Raw genomic sequence first — 20,406 nt, 5'->3', positions numbered from 1 at the left:
ATTTTCGAGAGCCACAGTACTGTGTAGAACTAGTCAAACATGGGGCCGGAGTGATAGCGAAGCAGTAACGCATTTGCCTTGCACGCAGCTGATCCAGGACGGACTTCAGTTCCCATATGGTCCCCCAAGCCAGGAGCAATTTTTGACCTCATAGCCATGAGTAACCACTGAGTGTTACAGGGTGTGGCCGAAAAAACAAAAACAGATAGAAATATCCAGGGCCGGAGAGATAGCATGGAGGTAGGGCGTTTGCCTTAGACACAGAGGAACGGTGGTTCGAGTCCTGGCATCCCATATGGTCCCCCAAGCCTGCCAGGAGCGATTTCTAAGTGTAGAGCCAGGAAGAACCCCTGAGCGCTGCCGGGTGTGACCCAAAAACCAAAAACTAAAAAAAAAAAAAAAGAAAAAGAAATAGCCAGACATAGGGTGGCAGGAAGACAGCTACAAATGAGGCAGCAAAAGGAAAGAGTTGAGATTACTAAACTAGACAACTGAGTCAATAGTTTTTTTATTCTTTATTTTATTTTATTTTATTTTATTTTGGTTTTGGGACATACCTGGTGGTGCTCAGGGGTTACTCCTGGCTGTCTGCTCAGAAATAGCTCCTGGCAGGCATGGGGGACCATGGGGGACCATATGGGACACCGGGATTCAAACCAACCACCTTAGATCCTGGATCGGCTGCTTGCAAGGCAAACGCCACTGTGCTATCTCTCCAGGCTCAGTTTTTTATTCTTTAGTCCATTCACTTGAAATCTTGAGAAGTCAGAGCAGCTCAGTTTTAAGTAAAAATGTCATCTGGTATGTATGACTTCCAAGGATAGTCACAATAAATGATTGCAAACAGACTTAAAACAACACAAGTTTGGAGCCAGAGAGATAGCATGGAGGTAAGGTGTTTGCCTTGCATACAGAAGGACAGTGTTTCGAATCCCGGCATCCTGTATGGTCCCCAGAGCCTGCCAGGAGCGATTTCTGAGCATAGAGCCCGGAGTAACCTCTGAGCACTGCTGGGTGTGATCCAAAAACCAAAAAAAAAAAAAAAACCCCACAAAAGTTTGTTGTTTGTTCTTTCATAGTTGAGGAGGGTGGAAATTAACCACTCAGGACCTTGTTCCCTTACAAGGTTCTAGGGAAACATTAGGTTGTTTTTTGTTGTTGTTGTTTTTTGGGTTCTTTGCTTCTTAGCTTCTGGTCAGGGCAGACGTTCCTCAGCTTGTAGTCACATCTCTTCACTTCCACCTCCTTTTTGTTTTTTTTTGTTTTTTTTTTTTTTTTTTATATTATAATTTTTTTTTTATTTAAACACCTTGATTACATACATGATTGTGTTTGGGTTTCAGTCATAAAAGGAACACCACCCATCACCAGTGCAACATTCCCATCACCCAAGTCCCAAATCACCCTCCTCCCCACCCAACCCCCGCCTGTACCCTAAACAGGCTCTACATTTCCCTCATACATTCTCAATATTAGGACAGTTCAAAATGTAGTTATTTCTCTAACTAAACTCATCACTCTTTGTGGTGAGCTTCCTGAGGTGAGCTGGAACTTCCAGCTCTTTTCTCTTTTGTGTCTGAAAATTATTATTACAAGGGTGTCTTTCATTTTTCTTAAAACCCATAGATGAGTGAGACCATTCTGCGTTTTTCTCTCTCTCTCTGACTTATTTCACTCAGCATAATAGATTCCATGTACATCCATGTATAGGAAAATTTCATGACTTCATCTCTCCTGACAGCTGCATAATATTCCATTGTGTATATGTACCACAGTTTCTTTAGCCATTCGTCTGTTGAAGGGCATCTTGGTTGTTTCCAGAGTCTTGCTATGGTAAATAGAGCTGCAATGAATATAGGTGTAAGGAAGGGGTTTTTGTATTGTATTTTTGTGTTCCTAGGGTATATTCCTAGGAGTGGTATAGCTGGATCGTATGGGAGCTCGATTTCCAGTTTTTGGAGGAATCTCCATATCGCTTTCCATAAAGGTTGAACTAGACAGCATTCCCACCAGCAGTGGATAAGAGTTCCTTTCTCTCCACATCCCCGCCAACACTGTTTATTCTCATTCTTTGTGATGTGTGCCATTCTCTGGGGTGTGAGGTGGTATCTCATCGTTGTTTTGATTTGCATCTCCCTGATGATTAGTGATGTGGATCCACCTCCTTTTTGTGGCTGTTTTCTCTCTGTGTGTGTTTCTCTTGGTATTTTTTGTTTGCTTGTTTTTTTTTTTGTTTGGGGGCCACACCCTGCATCACTCAGGGGTTACTCCTTGGTCTGCACTCAGAAATCACTCCTAGTAGACTTGGGAAACTATATGGGATGCTGGGAATCAAACCCAGGTCTTGGTATTTTGATCTACTTCTAAGGATTAATTATTGGCATTAAGCCCACCCTAATCTAGTATGGCTTCCTCTTGACTTAATTTCATTGGTCAATACCCTGTTTCCTGGGGCTAGAAAGATAGCACTATAGACGGGACACTTGCCTGGCATGCAGATATTCCAGGTTCAATCTCCAGCATCCCATGTGATCCCCCAAGCTCACCGGGAGTAATTCCTGAGTGCAGAGCCAGGAGTAATTCTTGAGCACAATCAGATCCTGATTCCTAATAAAATCTCATTCACAGATATCAGGCAGCAGGACTTGAACATATTTCTAGACAACCCTTGGTTAACCTCTGCATACAGTGCCTTTCTATAAATCCTAGCCCAAGTTTATAGCTTGACTTTGCCTAAAGTATGCATGTTTGGTGGAGAGAACAGGAGAAGAATTTGCAAGCAGAGCTCATGTGGTCAATTACCTTTTCTTTTTTTTTTTTTTTTTTGGTTTTTGGGCCACACCCGTTTGACACTCAGGGGTTACTCCTGGCTATGTGCTCAGAAATCGCCCCTGGCTTGGGGGGACCATATGGGACGCCGGGGGATCGAACCACGGTCCGTTCCTTGGCTAGCGCTTGTAAGGCAGACACCTTACCTCTAGCGCCACCTTCCCGGCCCCTGTCAATTACCTTTTCAACCAGTGTTTCCTCTAGAAATGTCTGTGACTTCTCTACATCCTGTTATATCAAAATAAATGATCAGTTTAGTGCCTCTGTTGCAGCTAAAGATTGAACTTGGCTAACATTTTTTTTTTTTTTTTGGTTTTTGGGCCACACCGGCTATGCTCAGGGGTTACTCCTGGCTATCTGCTCAGAAATAGCTCCTGGCAGGCATGGGGGACCATGTGGGACACTGGGATTCGAACCAACCACCTTAGGTCCTGGGTTGACTGCTTGCAAGACAAACACCACTGTGCTATCTCTCCAGCCCGACTTTTTTGTTTGTTTGTTTGTTTTTTGGTTTTTGGGCCACACCTGGCTATGCTCAGGGGTTACTCCTGGCTGTCTGCTCAGAAATAGCTCCTGGCAGGCACGGGGGACCATATGGGACACCGTGATTCGAACCAACCACCTTTGGTCCTGGATCGGCTGCTTGCAAGGCAAACGCCGCTGTGCTATCTCTCCGGGCCCAGGGAATTTAATTTTAACAAAGAAGTAATACCTCTCTTCACCTCTGTCAGGGCAGTGCAGTAGATGGGGAGACACCTGCCATATGCTGGTAGAAGCACGGGGGACCATATGGGACATCAGGATTCGAACCAACCACCTTTGGTCCTGGATCGGCTACTTGCAAGGCAAACACTGCTGTGCTATCTCTCCGGGCCCTCAGGCCCGACTTTTAAGGAAGAATAGTTAGCAAGGTCTGGAAAGAAAGTATAGGGATTAAGGTACTTGATTGCCTTGCATATGACTTACCTGATTAGGTAGTAGCTGATGGTCCCCCAAACATCACCAGGAATCATCTCTGTGTTTCTTTTCCTCTTTAAGCTTAAAGGGCTTTTATGTAACTTTCCCATCTAATTTGCCACACTCCTCTTAGGCTGTTAGCACTATAAAATTTGGAGATATCTAATGGCCACATATGCATTTGTGCGTTCCAGAAGCCATGAAACTGGGATGATTTAGCTGCTTGGTGTCTGTTCCAGATTAATGGTGGAGTTGAGCCATTTATATAAGCAGGAGGAAGTTGAATGTGGCTGGGGTGCTGGGCTTTCCAGAAGGGCAGGGACTTGGCCTTGGCTTCATCCTGAGAAGGTTCCAGAGATATTAGCTTGGAGACTGGGCTTACCTGAGACATTTGGCTGTGATATCTCTCAGAGATTAGTCATGATACTGGCAAGTTTTATCTGCCCTAACATTCTAACCCAGGATAATGTTTGCTCAACTTAAAAATCATTTATTATACTATAGCTAATGGAAGGAAATTAACATTTAATGAGTATTATACATATTATGGCTTTATGTAAACTATCACATTAGTTTGTCCTGGCTACCATCTAGGGAAGGTATTATTATCACTCTCATATAACACAAGAGAGTCCAGGGTCATGGAAAGAACCTATAGCTTGCCAGAGCTCATACTGCCATGAAACCATACTAGACAGTAAATAAAAGCAGGGTAGGGTTGTAGATTTCCCTCCTAATTTTCTATCTAAATAGGATAATGTGTTCATTTTTTTAATAGAAAGTTAATATTCCAGAGGCCAGAGCAGTAGTAAAGTAAGTAGGGCATTTGCCTTATACATGGGTTCAAGGCATCCTATATGGTAGGAACTGCAAGCCCTCCAGGAGTGATCCAAGGACAGAGTCAGCAGCAAGCCCTGAATATTACCAAGTGTGGCCCAAAAACAAACAAATGAAAAAGGAAGTATTCTAGTAAAAAACTGAAACCCTTGGGGCCGGAGAGATAGCACAACGTAGGGTGTTGGCCTTGCATGCAGCTGATTTGAACAGATGGTAGTTCGAATCCTGGCATCCCATATGGTCCTTGATTTATGAGTGCAGAACCAGGAGTAATCCCTGAGCCGCAGGGTGTGACCCCAAAACAACAACAAATACAAAGAAACCTGAAACCCGCATACATTGCTGGTGGAGATGTCAACTGCTATAACTCTATGGAAAATAATCTCTTCCCTCAAAATGTGAAAAATCATTACAATTTAACAGTTCTTTTCCTAGATATATATCTGAGTGGCTGAAAATATGTATATTCATGCAAAAATATAGATGAATGTTTATAGAAATCTTATTTATAAAGAGTCCCAAAGTAGTACCAGCCCAGATGTCCATAAGTGGACACAGGTAAACAAAAAAATGTATCTTCATTTTTATGATATGTTCATATAATAATACTATTACTATTCAGTCACATAAATGAATTTTTATTATTATACAATTATACATTATACAATATGATGAACCTTGAAAACATTATACCTTATATCTTTGGTGGCTTTTTATGGCTAACTTTAACTGAAAGGAACCAAATACACATACATAGTTATATTTTTTTATTTTTTATTTTATTTTTTTGGTTTTTGCACCACATATGGCACCGTTCAGATGTTACTCCTGGCTCTGCGCTCAGAAATTGCTCCTGGCAGGCTTGGAGAATCATATGGGATGCCAGGCATCAAATCCAGGTCTGTCTCGGGTTGGCAGCATGCAAGGCAAATGCCCTGCCGCTATGCCATCACTCCAGCCCCAGATATTTATATATATATATATATATATATATATATATATATATATATATATATATATATATTATTTTTTCATCTGTTTTCTTTTCCTGGCTGCCAACCCACAGTTGTGCATTCTGGATCCACTGGTTATGATTGATTTCCCAAGGCACATCCATTATTGTTTATGTCTGCAAACAGACAAACAGAACACTCATATTCTGTATCTGAAGGAAGATCTTTCAGCTTGAGGTTATTCATATGGAAACTAACTGAACTAATAATGTGAAATGCTAGAGTTATATATTCATTTGAAAGAGATCACACCCAGGGCCATTTGAAAGAGACCACACCTGGGGCCGGAGAGATAGCATGGAAGAAAGGCATTTGCCTTGCATGCAGAAGGTTGGTGGTTCAAATCCCAGCATCCCATATGGTCCCCTGATCCTGTCAGGAGCGATTTGTGAGCGTAGAGCCAGCAGTAACCCCTGAGCGCTGTCGGGTGTGACCAAAAAAACAAAAACCAAAAAAAGAAAGATACCACACCCAACAGTGCTCAGAAGCTATTCCTGGCTTTGTGCTCAATAATGATTCCTAGGCAGTATGTGTTGCCCAAGATTGGAACCAGGTTGGAGGAATGTAAGGCAAACGTCTTAACCCCAGAATTTTCTCTGGCCCCATGGAGGAGTTTGTGTGGTTGTTTTTAGAAAGGTTCTAAATAGACTTGAATATAGTTCAAAGGGTTGGAGAATGTGCCTCATATGCAGAGACCCCAAATTCAATTCCTGAACACTGCCAGGTATAGCCCCCAAACTCCACTGGGCTAAAGCATCAAACAGTTAGGCCTAAAAGAAATGGCCACTTGGCCCCTGAGCACTGCTTGGGAACCTCCAAAAAGGTATTAAATCAAAGACACAAAGAGAGCACCACTATAGGTTTTTGCCAAGGTCTATTTCAGGCTCTGCACCTGCTTATATTTCAGAATAATCTTCCCCTTCAACAAGTAAGATCTTTGCCCAGAGAGATTGCTCAATGGACAGAAGTGTTGCATGCATGGTTCAGTCTTCAGCACCATATGGTCCTCTGAGCACTGCCAGGAATGTCCTCTAGAGCCAAGAGGAGTGAGCCCCTAAACACATACCATTGGGTGTGCCCTCTCCCAAAAATGTTTACATATATTCCTAAATCTCAAATTTCCTGTTAACTGAATTTGAATAATCTGTCATAGATGTGCCATGCATTTGTTCTAAAAGTTGCTGAGTTGTGTATATTGCCAGCTCAGCACAAACCTGGGACTTGAAAGTTCTAATATCAGTATAACCTAGAAACTTTATTCTTTTTTTGTTTTCTTTTTGGTTTTTGGGTCACACCCAGCAGCCCTCAGGGGTTACTCCTGGCTCCACGCTCAGAAATCGCTCCTGGTAGGCTTGGGGAACCATATGGGATGCTGGGATTTGAAACACCATCCTTCTTCATCTAAAGCAAATGCCCTACTGCTGTGCTATCTCTCCAGCCCAACTTTATTCTTTATTACTTCCAATAATAATCCTAGAATTATAGCTAGTAAGCCATATCTGATAAGCCTAGTAAGGCTTATATTGTAAGATCCTATACTAAACACTGTATGTCTATCATCATAGTTCTTAGGATCCCATGAAGGGGAACAAGAGAGGTAGCACAGTGGTAAGGCATTTGCCTTGCAAGCGGCCAACCCAGGACCAACGATGGTTCGAATCCTAGCATCCATATGGTCCCCCGAGCCTGCCAGGAGTGATTTCTGAGCAAAGAGCCAGGAGTAACCCCTGAGCGCCGCCGGATCTGGCCCAAAAAAACAAAAAACAAAAGTAAAAAGAAAGAATCCTATGAAGGAGAAGCTATTACTATTTTCATTTTAAACATAAGAAAACTTACTTCTTTCCTTCCTCCCCCTTCCCTCCCTTCCTTGCTTTTGTGGTATGATAAACTGTTTCATTGAGTGGACAGTCAAGGCCAAGGTAATTCATATTTATGCAGGGAAATGGGCAGCTCTGCCAAGTGTGGCGATGGATCATTTGGTAGTTGAGTTTGGATTGAACTTGTGGCTTCCATCCTTAGTTTCATGTCAGGCTTTAAAAATCTTCTCGTGGGCCCAGAGAGATAGCACAGCAGCGTTTGCCTTGCAAGCAGCCAATCCAGGACCAAAGGTGGTTGGTTCGAATCCCGGTGTCCCATATGATCCCCCATGCCTGCCAGGAGCTATTTCTGAGCAGATAGCCAGGAGTAACCCCTGAGCACCACCGGGTATGACCCAAAAACTAAAAAAAAAAAAAAATCTTCTCGTGGGGCCGAACAGATAGCATGGAGGTAAGGCGTTTGCCTTTCACGCAGGTCATCGGTTTGAATCCTGGCATCCCATATGGTCCCCCGTGCCTGCCAGGAGCAATTTCTTTTTTTTTTTTTTTTTTTTAGTTTTTGGGCCACACCCGGCGGTGCATAGAAGTTACTCCTGGCTGTCTGCTCAGAAATAGCTCCTGGCAGGCACAGGGGACCATATGGGACACCGGGATTCGAACCAACCACCTTTGGTCCTGGATCGGCTGCTTGCAAGGCAAACACCGTTGTGCCATCTCTACGGGCCCATGGAGCAATTTCTGAGCCTGGAGCCAGGAATATCCCCTGAGCACTGCCGGGTGTGACCCAAAAACAACAAAAAGAAAAAAAAAAATCTTCTCGTGAAAAGCTGCTGTTGCCTGTGCTTGATATGGAGCCTGGCCACTATAGTTGGATTTTTGTTTGTTGATATTCCTGTTCTACCCTCATTTTTGGAGTTTCTTCTTGTCTGTGCTCCCAAGGGTTTGGATCTTTCTCCACCCACTTCTATATTCAAAAAATCTGCAGTTTTTCCTATTTGATGATGTGCTGGGGATATGGGGGCGAGGGAGACATTCTGTTCTCCTGCCTATCCTCAATCTTCCATAGAGCCTACTGGGTCTCTTTAGTGACCCTTCTCTCCTGGGCAGCAAACACTGACTTTGGAGGAGTTTTCTGTCCTTCTACTGAGGTAACTAGCACACCTCTGCTTTTTTGCTGCAGAATCCTGTGTTTTGAGGCCACTAGAGCTACATTCTTCCCCCATTTTCCCTCCCCCCACTTTTTTTTTTTAATGAAATTGATCCCCAGTCCAAAGGAGCTTCTACCTTTTACCACTGCTCTTCAGCAAAAGCAGTAGGTCTCTGGTTCCTTGGGAAAGGAGTTTTCTATCTATTGGAGGTAACCAGCTGTGTTTTTCCCCACATGGCCCTGGGAGCAAGAGAATTTGCTGCCCCTTCCCAAGGGGCTTGAGGGCTTTGCCAAATCCCTTTGAAAGGTGGATCTGGAAGCCGGTGAATTGTCAGACCTGTACCCAGCAGTAAGTAGCCTGTTACCTTCTGCATGCCTGTGTCTCCAGAGCGACTGCCTGGAGCTCCCTGGGACCATAGAGGGAGGAGCCAACTGGTCAGTGCTGCTTCTACCAGCATTTGGCAGGTGTCTCCCCATCTACTGCCCTGACAGAGGTGAAGAGAGGTGCTACTTCTTTGTTAAAATTAAATTCTCTTTGTTGTTTTAAAACCACAGCTCTGGGGTGGACTGAAAAAAAGCTTGGAGCTTTTTCTTGTTCAAAAGAAAGCAGCATTCTCTTTTGTTTTCTTGGTCCTAAAGCAGGGGTCTCAAACTCAATTTACCTGGAGGCCGCAGGAGGCAAAGTCAGGGTGAGGCAGGGCCCCATAAGGGATTTCACAAAAAAAAAAAAAAAAAGTCCTCAAACATCATTATTAACAGTTTTAATTATTTCTTCTGAACATGAATAGAACATTGAGTGAAGATCATAAACAGTTCTTCTGAACATGGCATCTTTTGCCCATTCCTTGCTGCCAGAGACTTGACAGTGCTTCTTCTCACAAATCTGAACCACATTTGGCTTTAGAGAGGAAGCAGTTGAGACCCTCAGTATGGCTTGACGATGATCATCATTAAGTCTAGACTTGTACTTTGACTTATTGAAGTTCAATGTGGAGAATAATTTTTCACACAAATATGTGCTCCCAAAAAGGCACATGGTGCGCTTGAACATTCATTCAGGAAAGCTCAGGGAAGCTGGGGGCAATTCTCTCAAAAATTGCTCATGCAGGTCTGCTTTTCCACTAATCTCCCTGAACTTGGCTTTGAGATCAGAGTAGCATTGCAGGTCAGTGAGCTCCATTTGAAGCACAGGAGGGGCATCTTGCACATCAAAGGAAAAGGGATCCACAAAATATGGAAAGTGGCTCTGTGCTTTTTCAAGTCTGCAAATCTGTGATCAAATTCCTTCTCTAGCTTAAAAATAGCATCCACATATTTCTCACCACTGAATGGTATGCCTGCATCCACAAGTTCCTTGCGTGCTGGGAAATGGCAAAGGTTTGTCTGAGAGAGCTGGGATTTCCATAACACAAGTTTTGTGGAGAATGCTCTCACGTTGTCATAGGCAGCACTGATAAGCTGCCCCAGGCCTTATAACATCTTGTTTAGTACATTCAGCTTATGTGTGATGTCAACAAGAAAATGTCAACAAGAAAAGCTAAGTCCATGAGCCATGGACTCAACTCAGAAATAGCATTCCCATCCTTCTCCATGAAGCTTTCACTACTTCTCTCAACTCAAAAAATCTTTTCAGGACATTTCCCCTGATGAGCCAACATACCTCGGTGAAGTAGAGCACATCTCCATATTCTGACTCCATTTCCTCTAAAAAAAGCACAGAACCTCCTGTGCTTTAAGCCCCTGGATCTGATTTGATTGATGCATTTCACAACAGACATCACATTGTCACATGGCAGGCATTTACTGCAAAGGGCCTGCTGATGGATAATGCAGTAAAGAGCAGTGGCTTTCTCTACACCCTCCTCTTCAAGTTTTTTTCTTTTTAACAAATGCCACCAGTCCATTTTTCCTTCCTGTCATCGGTGGTGCTCCATCGGTTATTATTTCAACAAACCTCTTCCATGGCAAACCTGCATTCTCAATGGCATCACACAGATGCCGAAATATCTCATTAGCGGTGGTCTGGCCATGCATTGGAATTATTGTGAGCAGCTCCTCTGTCAATTCAAAATTGCAATCAACACCATGGACATAAATTGTAAGCTGTGCAGTGTCTGTTATATCTGTGCCCTCATCAAGAGCAACTGAGTATGCATCAAAACATTTGGCTTTCTCACACAGTTGATGATAAATGTCACTTGACATGTCAGAAATGCGCTCTGCCACAGTGTTGGCAGAAAGGCTTATTTTGCTAAACTGACCTTTCTTTTCCGGACAGATAATACTTGCAACCTGTAACATGCATTTTTTAACACTCTCCTTCTGTGAATAGTTTCCCTGCCTTAGCAATCATCTCACTAACCATGTAACTAGCTTCGACTGATACAACATTCTCTTTGGTTGCTTTCTTGAAGAAATCTTGTTGCCTCATTAGACATGCTTTAAGACTGGAAACCTGCTTGGCTCTCTCATTTCCTTGATATTTTGCACATTCCTCAGCCTGTTTAGTTGAATAATGGAGTTTCAAGTTGTATTCCTTGTGCACTGCAACTTTCTCTGAGCAAATAAGACGTGTGGGGATGCCCCTGTGCTCAACAAAGAAATACTGCATCTCCCACTTTTCCTGAAAGTGTCTGTGCTCGTCATCAATCTTTCTCTTCACTGCAGGCTTTCATGAAGTCATGATGAAGGTATGACAAAATCTAATTCTGTAATAAACTTCTCTCCCTTAGGCCTCCGATAATGCAAGGGACAGCGGGCAGGAGCAGCGGAAATGACGTCTGTGCTAGGCACTAAGTATTCGCAATTATTTACTTACCGAATATTCACAATAAAAAATCGCAGTAGTAAGAAAAAAAAATCGCATTAAACATTTGCATACCCCGAACGGAACTGCTCGGGGTATGCGAATGTTTAATGCGATTTTATTCTTACTAAGGCGATTTTTATTGCGGTTATTCGGTAAGCAAATAATCGTGAATACTTCGATATTTGAAGGCCGGCCAAGGGCCACAAAATGTTGTACTGAGGGCCGCAAATGGCCCTCGGGCCTCGAGTTTGAGACCTCTGTCCTAAAGGAAAGCAGAACCACCCAAAGATGGCTTTATGGGGGGGAGGGGAAAAAGGAGGAGAGTTTGGGACCATACTTTATGGTGCTCAGGGACCATCCGTTGCTCAGTGCCAGGAATGATTTTGGCATGACTATCTGCAGTGCCAGGTATTGAATTGGGGTCAGCTACGTGCAAGGCAATTTCTTTTCTTTTTTTTTTTTTTTTTTGGCCACACCCAGCATTGCTCAGGGTTTACTCATAGCTCTGCACTCAGAAGTTGCTCCTGGCAGGCTTGGGGGACCATATGGGATATTGGGATTTGAACTGGGGCCCATCCTGTGTTGGCCATGTGCAAGGCCAACACCTTACTACTGTGCTATCATTACTCAGGCCCCCAGCAATTTCTTATCTCTCTGGCCTTTGTACTGTCTCTTTGGCTCTAAAAACTGCTCTTAAATCCCAACCTGAGTGGCAAAATAGTACAGTGCTTTCCGTGTGGCCAACCCAGGTTGGATTCCCAGCATCCCATATGGTCCCTGAGCACCACCATAAGTAATTCCTCGGGGCATCTCAGGGCAGCCCTGAGCATCACAGGTGTGGCCAAAAAAAATAAGTGTGATGGAGCTGGAGAGATAGTACAGCAGGTAGGGTGCTTGCCTTACACACAGCAGATCCAGATTTGATCCCAAGCACCCCTTGTGGCCCCCAAGTCCTGCCAGAAATGATCCCTGAATGCAAAGTCAGGAGCAAGCACTGAGTACCAATGGATGTGGCAAGAAAGGAATGGGAGGGAGGAAGGAAGGAAGGAGAGAGGGAAGGAGGGAGGGGAGGGAGGGAAGGAGAAGCCTAAGAAGAAAGGACACACCCAAGGTTTTGGAGACTGTAAAGCCCTTCTCTGTGACTTGATCTCACAAGTGCCGGTTCTGCAAAGAGGACCCCATATTTTCAGTCGCTTTGTCTTGTCTGTCCTCATATTCAGTCATATGATACTGAAAGAGTTGATGGTTTCCTCATTCCCTAAACTGAGAGAAACTGGACGCCTGAAAGAACAAGGCCACCACGGGGAGCCCCTGGCCAGCTGGTCCTGAACCCAGACTCTCTGTCTCCAGCCTGGCCCCACCTAGGCTGCACTGCAGGGCGGCGTGCTGCCTCTGAGGTCTCACAGTCAGTGCTTTATTCAGCGATTCAATCCTGAAACCTAAGACAGGCTGCTTTCGGAGGAAGAGTTGTTTGTGACCTGAAGAGTCAGCCTGTGGCCCAGCTGCGCACTGAAGGCCCCTGTGCTTTTGTCTCCTGCAGCTCTGGTCGGCGCCTGTGGCGGGAATTACTCGGCCATGACTTCGGTGGTCTACTCCCCTGACTTCCCTGACACCTACGCCACAGGGCGGGTCTGCTACTGGACCATCCGGGTGCCAGGGGCCTCGCACATCCACTTCCGCTTCACCTTGTTTGACATCAGGGATTCTGCAGACATGGTGGAGCTGCTGGACGGCTATACCCACCGTGTCCTGGTTCGTTTCAGTGGAAGGAACCGGCCACCTCACTCCTTTAACGTCTCTTTAGATTTTGTCATTCTGTACTTCTTCTCTGACCGTATCAATCAGGCCCAGGGATTTGCTGTCCTTTACCAAGGTAAGATTCCAGGACCCCTTGGAGGTTCCCCTAGCACTCTGCTGAGCTGTCCTTGCCTTGCATAGGTCTTACCAGGAGGACCTCAGTTAGGACCTCAGTGAGTGGGTTTTTGTCCCAGTTTTAATATGAATAGTTCTCATGATATAGGAAAGAAGTAATTCCTGTCAGTTTGGGGCTTTAGCAGCTCAGATATAAATGGCAGTTTTTTTTGTTTTGTTTTGTTTTGTTTTGTTTTGGGCCACACCTGTTTGACGCTCAGGGGTTACTCCCATCTATGCGCTCAGAAATTGCTCCTGGCTTGGGGGGACCATATGGGACAAGTTAGCGCTTGCAAGGCAGACACCTGACCTCTAGTGCCACCTTCCTGGCCCCATAAATGGAAGTTTTTTTTTTTATAGGAGTGTTAAAAGAAGGGGCAAAGATCAGAGTGACAAGACAGCAGCACTTGCTTTGCACACAGCAGACCTGGGTTCAATCCCCAGCATCCCAAATTGACCCCCCTCCCAGCACTGCCAGTAGTAATTCCTGAGTGTAGTGCCAGAAGTAACTCCTAAGCATGCTGAGTATTTCCCTCTCCCGCAAAATAAGAAGTATCTGAAGTAGGTCAGAGTAGAAAGGTCATCGGTTCGAATCCTGGCACCCCATACAGTCTCCCGAGCCTGCCAGGAGCGATTTCTGAGCATGGAGCCAGGAATAACCCCTGAACGCTGCTGGGTGTGACCCAAAAACCGAAAACCAAAAAAAAAAAAAGAAAAAAAGGAAAGTTTCAGGGGCACTGGCCCATCCTCCTGTCCCCAATTCTCCCACTCGGTCCCCAAAATTGTTTTTTGTCTTTCATCAAACTCCTCTAACATAAACTTAGTCTGCTAGCACACAAGGGCAGCGTGGACAGCAAGAACTTCAGCAGAATTTAGTTAATATGAGCTACAAGGAATCAGAACAAGGAGAGTGCCCAAGAGTCCAGAAAAATGGAAGAACTTGGATGAATAAAATAGAAAAGAATAGCACCTTTTGGGCAGACAGAGCCATCGCCACTAAGGCCCAAGGGTAGAAAATGGTCATAAGGGGCCCGGAGAGATAGCATAGCGGTGTTTGCCTTGCAAGCAGTTTGGTTCGAATCCCGGTGTCCCATATGGTCCCCCGTGCCTGCCAGGAGCTATTTCTGAGCAGACAGCCAGGAGTAACCCCTGAGCATCGCCAGGTGTGGCCCAAAAACCAAAAAAAAAAAAAAGAAAATGATCATACATGCTCACATAACCATGATAAAACCAAGCAAGTTATTCAAAGTTAGTAGCTCTTTCCTCTGTCCCCTTTGATGCTTGAACCTGGCAAGGCTCTGCTTTAAGGCTAGAGGGGTTAGTAAAGATAATTACATTGAGAAATCAGAGGGAAATCAGAACATGGCCTTCTCCTTGCACCAGCACCCTTCGTCATCTCTCAGCATTGCACCCCGTTCATTTCTTTTGACCTTCCAGCTGTCAAAGAAGAACCACCGCAGGAGAAACCCACTGCCAACCAGACTCTGGCTGAAGTGATCACGGAGCAGGCCAACCACAGCGTCAGTGCCGCCCGCTCCTCCAAAGTGCTCTACGTCATCACCACAAGCCCCAGTCACCCACCACAGACAGTTCCAGGTAGCAGTTCACAGGCACCATCAAAAGGGGGGAAGTGCTTCTAGGCAATGTATAATTGCCCCATCATTTATAGAAGCTGAGCACCTTAGGTGGTTTCATTCTTCAACAGGTTGTTGACTCTGTGACCTGTCAATTGTTCTGGTCTCTCAGGGGCACTTTAGCATTAGTTGGACTCCTTAATCCTTAAGAAAAGTGCTGGCTACAAAATAGCTGGCAGTTTGTGCCTTCTGTGCATGATTTTAATCAGTTAATCCACCGAAGCATTCTCACTGACTCACAAAGTAGGTAAGTGCTACAGAGTGCCAGGCATTGTAGAAACTGGACTGTGTTGTGAACAAAACCCAACCCCGGCCCTCCTGAGTCTGCAAGAGAAAGGGGAGAGCAAAGAAGCAGAAGATGGACAGAGGGTGTGTGGGTTGTGTGGTTGAGCTAACTGGCGTGGTTGGTACAGACTTCCCTCCTCTCTCTCACGCCAAGGAACTTGGAGCCTCCACAGGCCACTCCAATAGCCAACTTCCATTCCTGAAGACCCAGCCTCGAGGTGTTCACCACACCTCCAGGGCTGGCTCTGCTTCACTTGTTCCTATAGCCTAGCTGGCAGGCACACATCCCTCTCACATGAAGAGACTGAGGCCTAAGAGTTTATATCACTCATCTGTGGGCCCTGTGAAAAAGAGAATATGCAACTTCCTTTCTCCCTTCCTTTTTTTCTTTCTTTCTTTCTTCCTTTCTTTCTCTCTCCTTTCTTTTCTTCTTTTTTTTTGGGGGGGGGGGGTGGTGGTGGTTGGGGGCCACAACCAGCATTACTTGGAAGCTGTGCTCTGGAGTCGGTCCCAGCAGTATTTGGGGATCTGTGCTGTGAGACACTGGACTCTTCCCCTGCAGAGCATGCTCTGATCTCTTGGAGCTGTCTCTCTGTCTCTGAACCACTCATCTACTGAATCCACTGTGCTTGGGGCCACATTGCCTGCCTCTCTCTTTAAGAGAGTGCTATGGAGCAATGTTGTGAAGAAGGCCTGCCAACCTGGCTCTCAGCTAAGTTTGGTGACTGCACTCCCCCTTCAGGGAGCTCTTGGGGGATGCACACCTCAGGCTGTGGACGCTCAAGAAACATCAAGAGCCCCTGTCTGAAAACTGAGCTGTTGCAGGACAATAAACCCTAACCTTGTTGCCTTGCAGGTTGGACGGTATATGGCCTGGCAACGCTCCTCATCCTCACAGTCACAGCCATTGTAGCAAAGATACTTCTTCATGTCACATTCAAGTGAGTATGGCAGAGCTGCGGCTGCCGGAAGGGGATGGCTCGGAACAGGTCTCCCTGCCTGGGATCAACTGGCTGGGCGCGATTGTAGCATCAGAACGAGATTCCAAAGCCCTTAGTCCTTGGCAGCCTAAGACAGCCACATTCCTCTCCTCTCCGAGAGAGTGAATATAACTGCATGAATCTCTCTATGGCTGGAGAGATTATTTGCTCCTGTGGCCAAAGGACACAATTTCAAGGAGGATTGGACAGCGTGGGCATAGAAAAGCAGTGTTTTCTAATTTTTTTGGTTATGCTGGCTCCTTAAAGAGTTCTTTATGCACAGCAAAAATTCCTGGGACAATGCTATGCATGTTTCCTGAGGTCTTCTAGCCATTGGGAAACATTCTTAGGAAGAGAATTCTCATGGTTGTTCACTGTTGCTTACTAGTTATTTTAAAACAGCTTTTTAAAAAACTTTTAGAAGTTTCAGCCTTTAATTTGGCCAATTTGGGAAAGTGTCTTTCCTTTCCTCCACTTCACGGTTAAGTTTCCAATTCCAACCCCAGAGGGGCTCTGCTGTCGGTGCTCCTTGTTCACCTGGTCCAGAGACACGTTCTGGCACATTGCTTGCTGGGCTGTGGGTCCTTACCCAGGCTCTCCCATTTCAAGGTCCTCTGAGTGTTCCTATTTCCCCTAGCCTTGTCAATTGCCCTCCAGCACAAACAAAAATTTATTCCATTCCTACATCTCCTGCCCTAGCATCCTGTCGTTGACAACACTGGAACCACCATAGGCCTCTCCATACTGCACTTTATATAGAATCTTTTTTTTTTCTTTTTTGGTTTTTGGGCCACACCCAGCAGTGTTCAGGAGTTACTCCTGGTTCTGTGCTCAGAAATCTCTCCTGGCAGGCTCAGGGGACCTTATGGGATGCCAGGGATTCGAACCATGTTCCGTCTTATGTTGGCTACCTGCAAGGCAAATGCCCTACCACTGTGCTATTGCTCCAGTGATAGAATTATATTTTTTAAATTAAAATATTTTGGCCAGAGTAGGGGGGATAAAATAAAAAAAATTTTTTTTGGCCAGAGTGATAATATAGCAGGTAGGGTGCTTGGACATGGCTGACCCAGGTTTAATCCCTGTGATCCCAAACACTGCCAGGAGTGATTCCTGAGCGCAGAGCCTAGAATAACCCCTGAGCATCACTGGGTGTGGCCCCAATATCAAACCAAACCAAAAAAAGGAAATGATTTTACTTCAGGGAAAAAGTATGCTCTGTCCTGGCCTATTGGAAAAAAATATACAGCCTTATATTTTTTCTTATTCCCTGTCCCCACGTCCTGTTGCTATTGTTGTGGCATTGCTATGACTGGAGATTATATGCTAGCTGGGGGTGTTACCCTTGAATCGTGTTGCCCAAGCACGTTTTGGCTGAGGGGTCACAGACTGACCTGATAGGACACACTTAACCGCAGGCATCAAGACCACAAACTTGTGGTGAAACCCAGACAACAGGCTACCAGGGTTTGTCTCTAGGCTTCCCTAGATTGTGCGTGTGTTGTAAATCACGGTTCACATGTTCCCTGTAGTGGTGGGCAAGCAGGTAGACTTGCTGGCTAGCCCCTCACAGATAGCACAGAGGCCCTAACAAGCAAGTCTAGCTCTCAGCTCTCCCAGGGAGCCCTGGGCTCTAACCAGGACAGGTGTCAGCTCTGGTGGTAAGGCAGGACCTCCCAGTCCAGTGGTTTTGCCTTTTGTCCTGTTTGAGCTAGAAAGGGTTTCAGGTAAGTACCATTTGAAGAAAGAGCTGTTTTGTTTTAAAAATAAATAAATAGGGGCTGGAAAGATAGCATGGAGGTAAGGCGTTTGCCTTTCATGCAGGAGGTCATTGGTTCAAATCCCGGTGCCCCATATCGTCCTCTGTGCCTGACAGGAGCAATTTCTGAGCCTGGAGCCAGGAATAATCCCTGAGCACTGCTGGGTGTGACCCAAAAACCAAAAAAATAAATAAATAAATAAATAAATAAATAAAAAAGGTTAGAGGGGCCTCAGTGATAGCACAGAGATAGAGCATTTGACTTGCAAGTGGCCAACCTGAATTGGATCCCTTATATCCCATATGTTCCCCCAAGCCTGCCAGAAGTGATTTCTAAGAGCAGAGCCAGGAGTAACTCCTGAGTGCCGCAGGATACAGCCCAAAACCTGAAGGAAAGAAATTTAGAAAAGTCACAATCTTTTTTGTTTGTTTTTTGGGTTACACCTGCTGTGCTCAGGTGTTACTCCTGGCTCTGTGCTCAGAAATGTCTCCTGCATGTGGCCAACCTGGATTTGTTCCCCTACATCCTATATGCTCCCCCAAGCCTGCCAGGAGTGATTTCGAAGTACAGAGCCAGGAGTAATTCTGGAGTACTGCAGAGTACAGCCCAAAATCTGAAGAAAAAAAAATGAGAAAAGTCATGATCTCTTTTTTATTTTTATTTTGTTTGTTTGTTTTTTGGGTCTTTGGGTCACACCTGGCTGTGCTCAGGAGTTACTCCTGGCTCTGTGCTCAGAAATGGCTCCTGGCAGGCGCAGTGGGCCATATAGAATCTGGGGATCGAATCCATCGTGTGCAAGGCAAATGCCCTTCCACTGTGCTGTTGCCCCAGCCCCGAAAGTCATGATCCTTAGGCCACCCCTTTACAGTCTGATTATTCTGTTAGTCGAAACTCATTGATTTGACTGAGCTGTCAACCACCCCTTGCATTGTCACTCCCTAAGATGTGTTTTGTCCATACAACTGTCCTTCAGACCATCAAAGCTCGGAAAGTCGCTCAGTTTGCTGAGATTCCCATTTGGTGGGTTTCTCTCTCATGAGAGTGGGTTGTCTTGGACACTGTTCCGCACTCCTTGAAAAAGTCTTCTTATTATTTGACAGGTCCCATCGTGTTCCTGCATCCGGGGATCTTAGGGACTGTCATCAAGCAGGGACTTCAGGGGAAATCTGGAGCATTTTTTACAAACCTTCTACTTCCATTTCCATCTTTAAGAAGAAGCTCAAGGGCCAGAGTCAACAAGATGACCGTAACCCTCTTGTGAGCGACTAAACGGCCTCTCCCCGCGCCAGGACACGGGTCCTCTGAGCTCCAGGTCACGGGGCCCTCTGAGCCAGGCTGCCAGGGACACCTCACTCCCCCAGTTCAAGTTCTGACTGACTCTTGTATCTCCTTGGGCCTCTGCAAGGGTACCCGCCAATGCACCAGTGGGGGCGCTCTATTGCAGGACGGGGCCTGGCCTGGCTGCGTCCTGATTCATCTGCTGCACTTAAGAGAGAGACTCAAGGTGGCGGGGTCTGGGGCCGCCCTGCGTACCTTTCTCTCTCTCTCATCTAGGAATTGGGGCACCAGGACAACCGTGGGACGGAAATGGCGGAGACGCCCGTGCCCCACTCACTTGTATTCTGGCTGGCGGTTGGGTGGGGGTCCGTACTGTGTGCATTGAATCTTGTTCTCTGTTTTCTCCACACGCACCTCTTTGTCCCTTTGTGAATAGGGCCAGCTGGGGAGAATTCTAGGGCTCTCTAGAGCTTTGGCCTGGTCCTACACTCTCGGAAGCTGGCGGCCCACTGCCTTAAAGAGAACCCAGGGTCTGGTTCTAGGCCTCTGCTTTCTGGGCTCTGGGTTTTCCCAATGCCTTAAGGCTTGTGAATTGTGCCTGGTGACTTCCATTCTCACTCACCCTGACACCTCCCTCAGCCATTCCTGCTTTTTTCTATCCTTTGTTTTCACCCTTGGGTGACCAGAAGAACAAGCTCAAGGAGTGGTTGCCTAAAACATTCTTTCCTTTGTCCTTGCAAAAACCTTTATTGAAAGTTTTTAGTGCCACTTGGGAACTCCCTGTTGGAGGCAATTTGTCTGGCCTTGCCCTGCCCAGTCATGATCCTGTGGGACCTGGTCAGTCTCTCTCTGACCCTCAGTTCAGAACTGGAATAATGACTGCCAGGAGGCCAGGGGGAGCGGATGGGCAGGGCTGTTTGAGGCACAGTGCAGCAGCTCCTTTTGGCCCTCTCCCTGCGGCCCATTCTCTCTGGGTCCTTTCTGCCCCTTCTCATGAAACAAAGCGGAGTGAATACTGGCTTGGTGGGAAGGGAGAGGCCTCGTCAGATTGAAAGCAGCAGCTGAAAGAGTGCCTGATCCTCTGAGGGCCCGAGCCCGCGCCCTCTCTCAGAGCCTGTGTCTCCCAAAACCCTTATGCCTTTCTTTAGC

At 45.8% G+C, this 20,406-nt stretch overlaps 1 protein-coding gene across 1 annotated transcript in view; it reads left to right on the top strand.

The window, feature by feature from the left end:
- Positions 1–19,485, top strand: part of KREMEN1 (kringle containing transmembrane protein 1) — an 87,302-nt gene extending 67,817 nt beyond the window's left edge. Inside the window, exons 6-9 of the mRNA XM_049788086.1 lie at positions 12,950–13,282; positions 14,758–14,916; positions 16,096–16,180; positions 19,080–19,485. Coding sequence (XP_049644043.1) covers positions 12,950–13,282; positions 14,758–14,916; positions 16,096–16,180; positions 19,080–19,248 — 746 coding nt within the window. The 3' untranslated portion in view covers positions 19,249–19,485. The remainder of the gene's footprint in view (positions 1–12,949; positions 13,283–14,757; positions 14,917–16,095; positions 16,181–19,079) is intronic.
- Positions 19,486–20,406: the final 921 nt, after the last annotated feature.

The sequence above is a fragment of the Suncus etruscus genome, chromosome 15 (assembly GCF_024139225.1).
Source record: "Suncus etruscus isolate mSunEtr1 chromosome 15, mSunEtr1.pri.cur, whole genome shotgun sequence".
Classification (NCBI taxonomy): Eukaryota; Metazoa; Chordata; class Mammalia; order Eulipotyphla; family Soricidae; genus Suncus; species Suncus etruscus.
The sequence above is the reverse complement of the archived record's forward strand: the minus strand, read 5'-3'. Positions and strand labels throughout refer to the sequence as shown.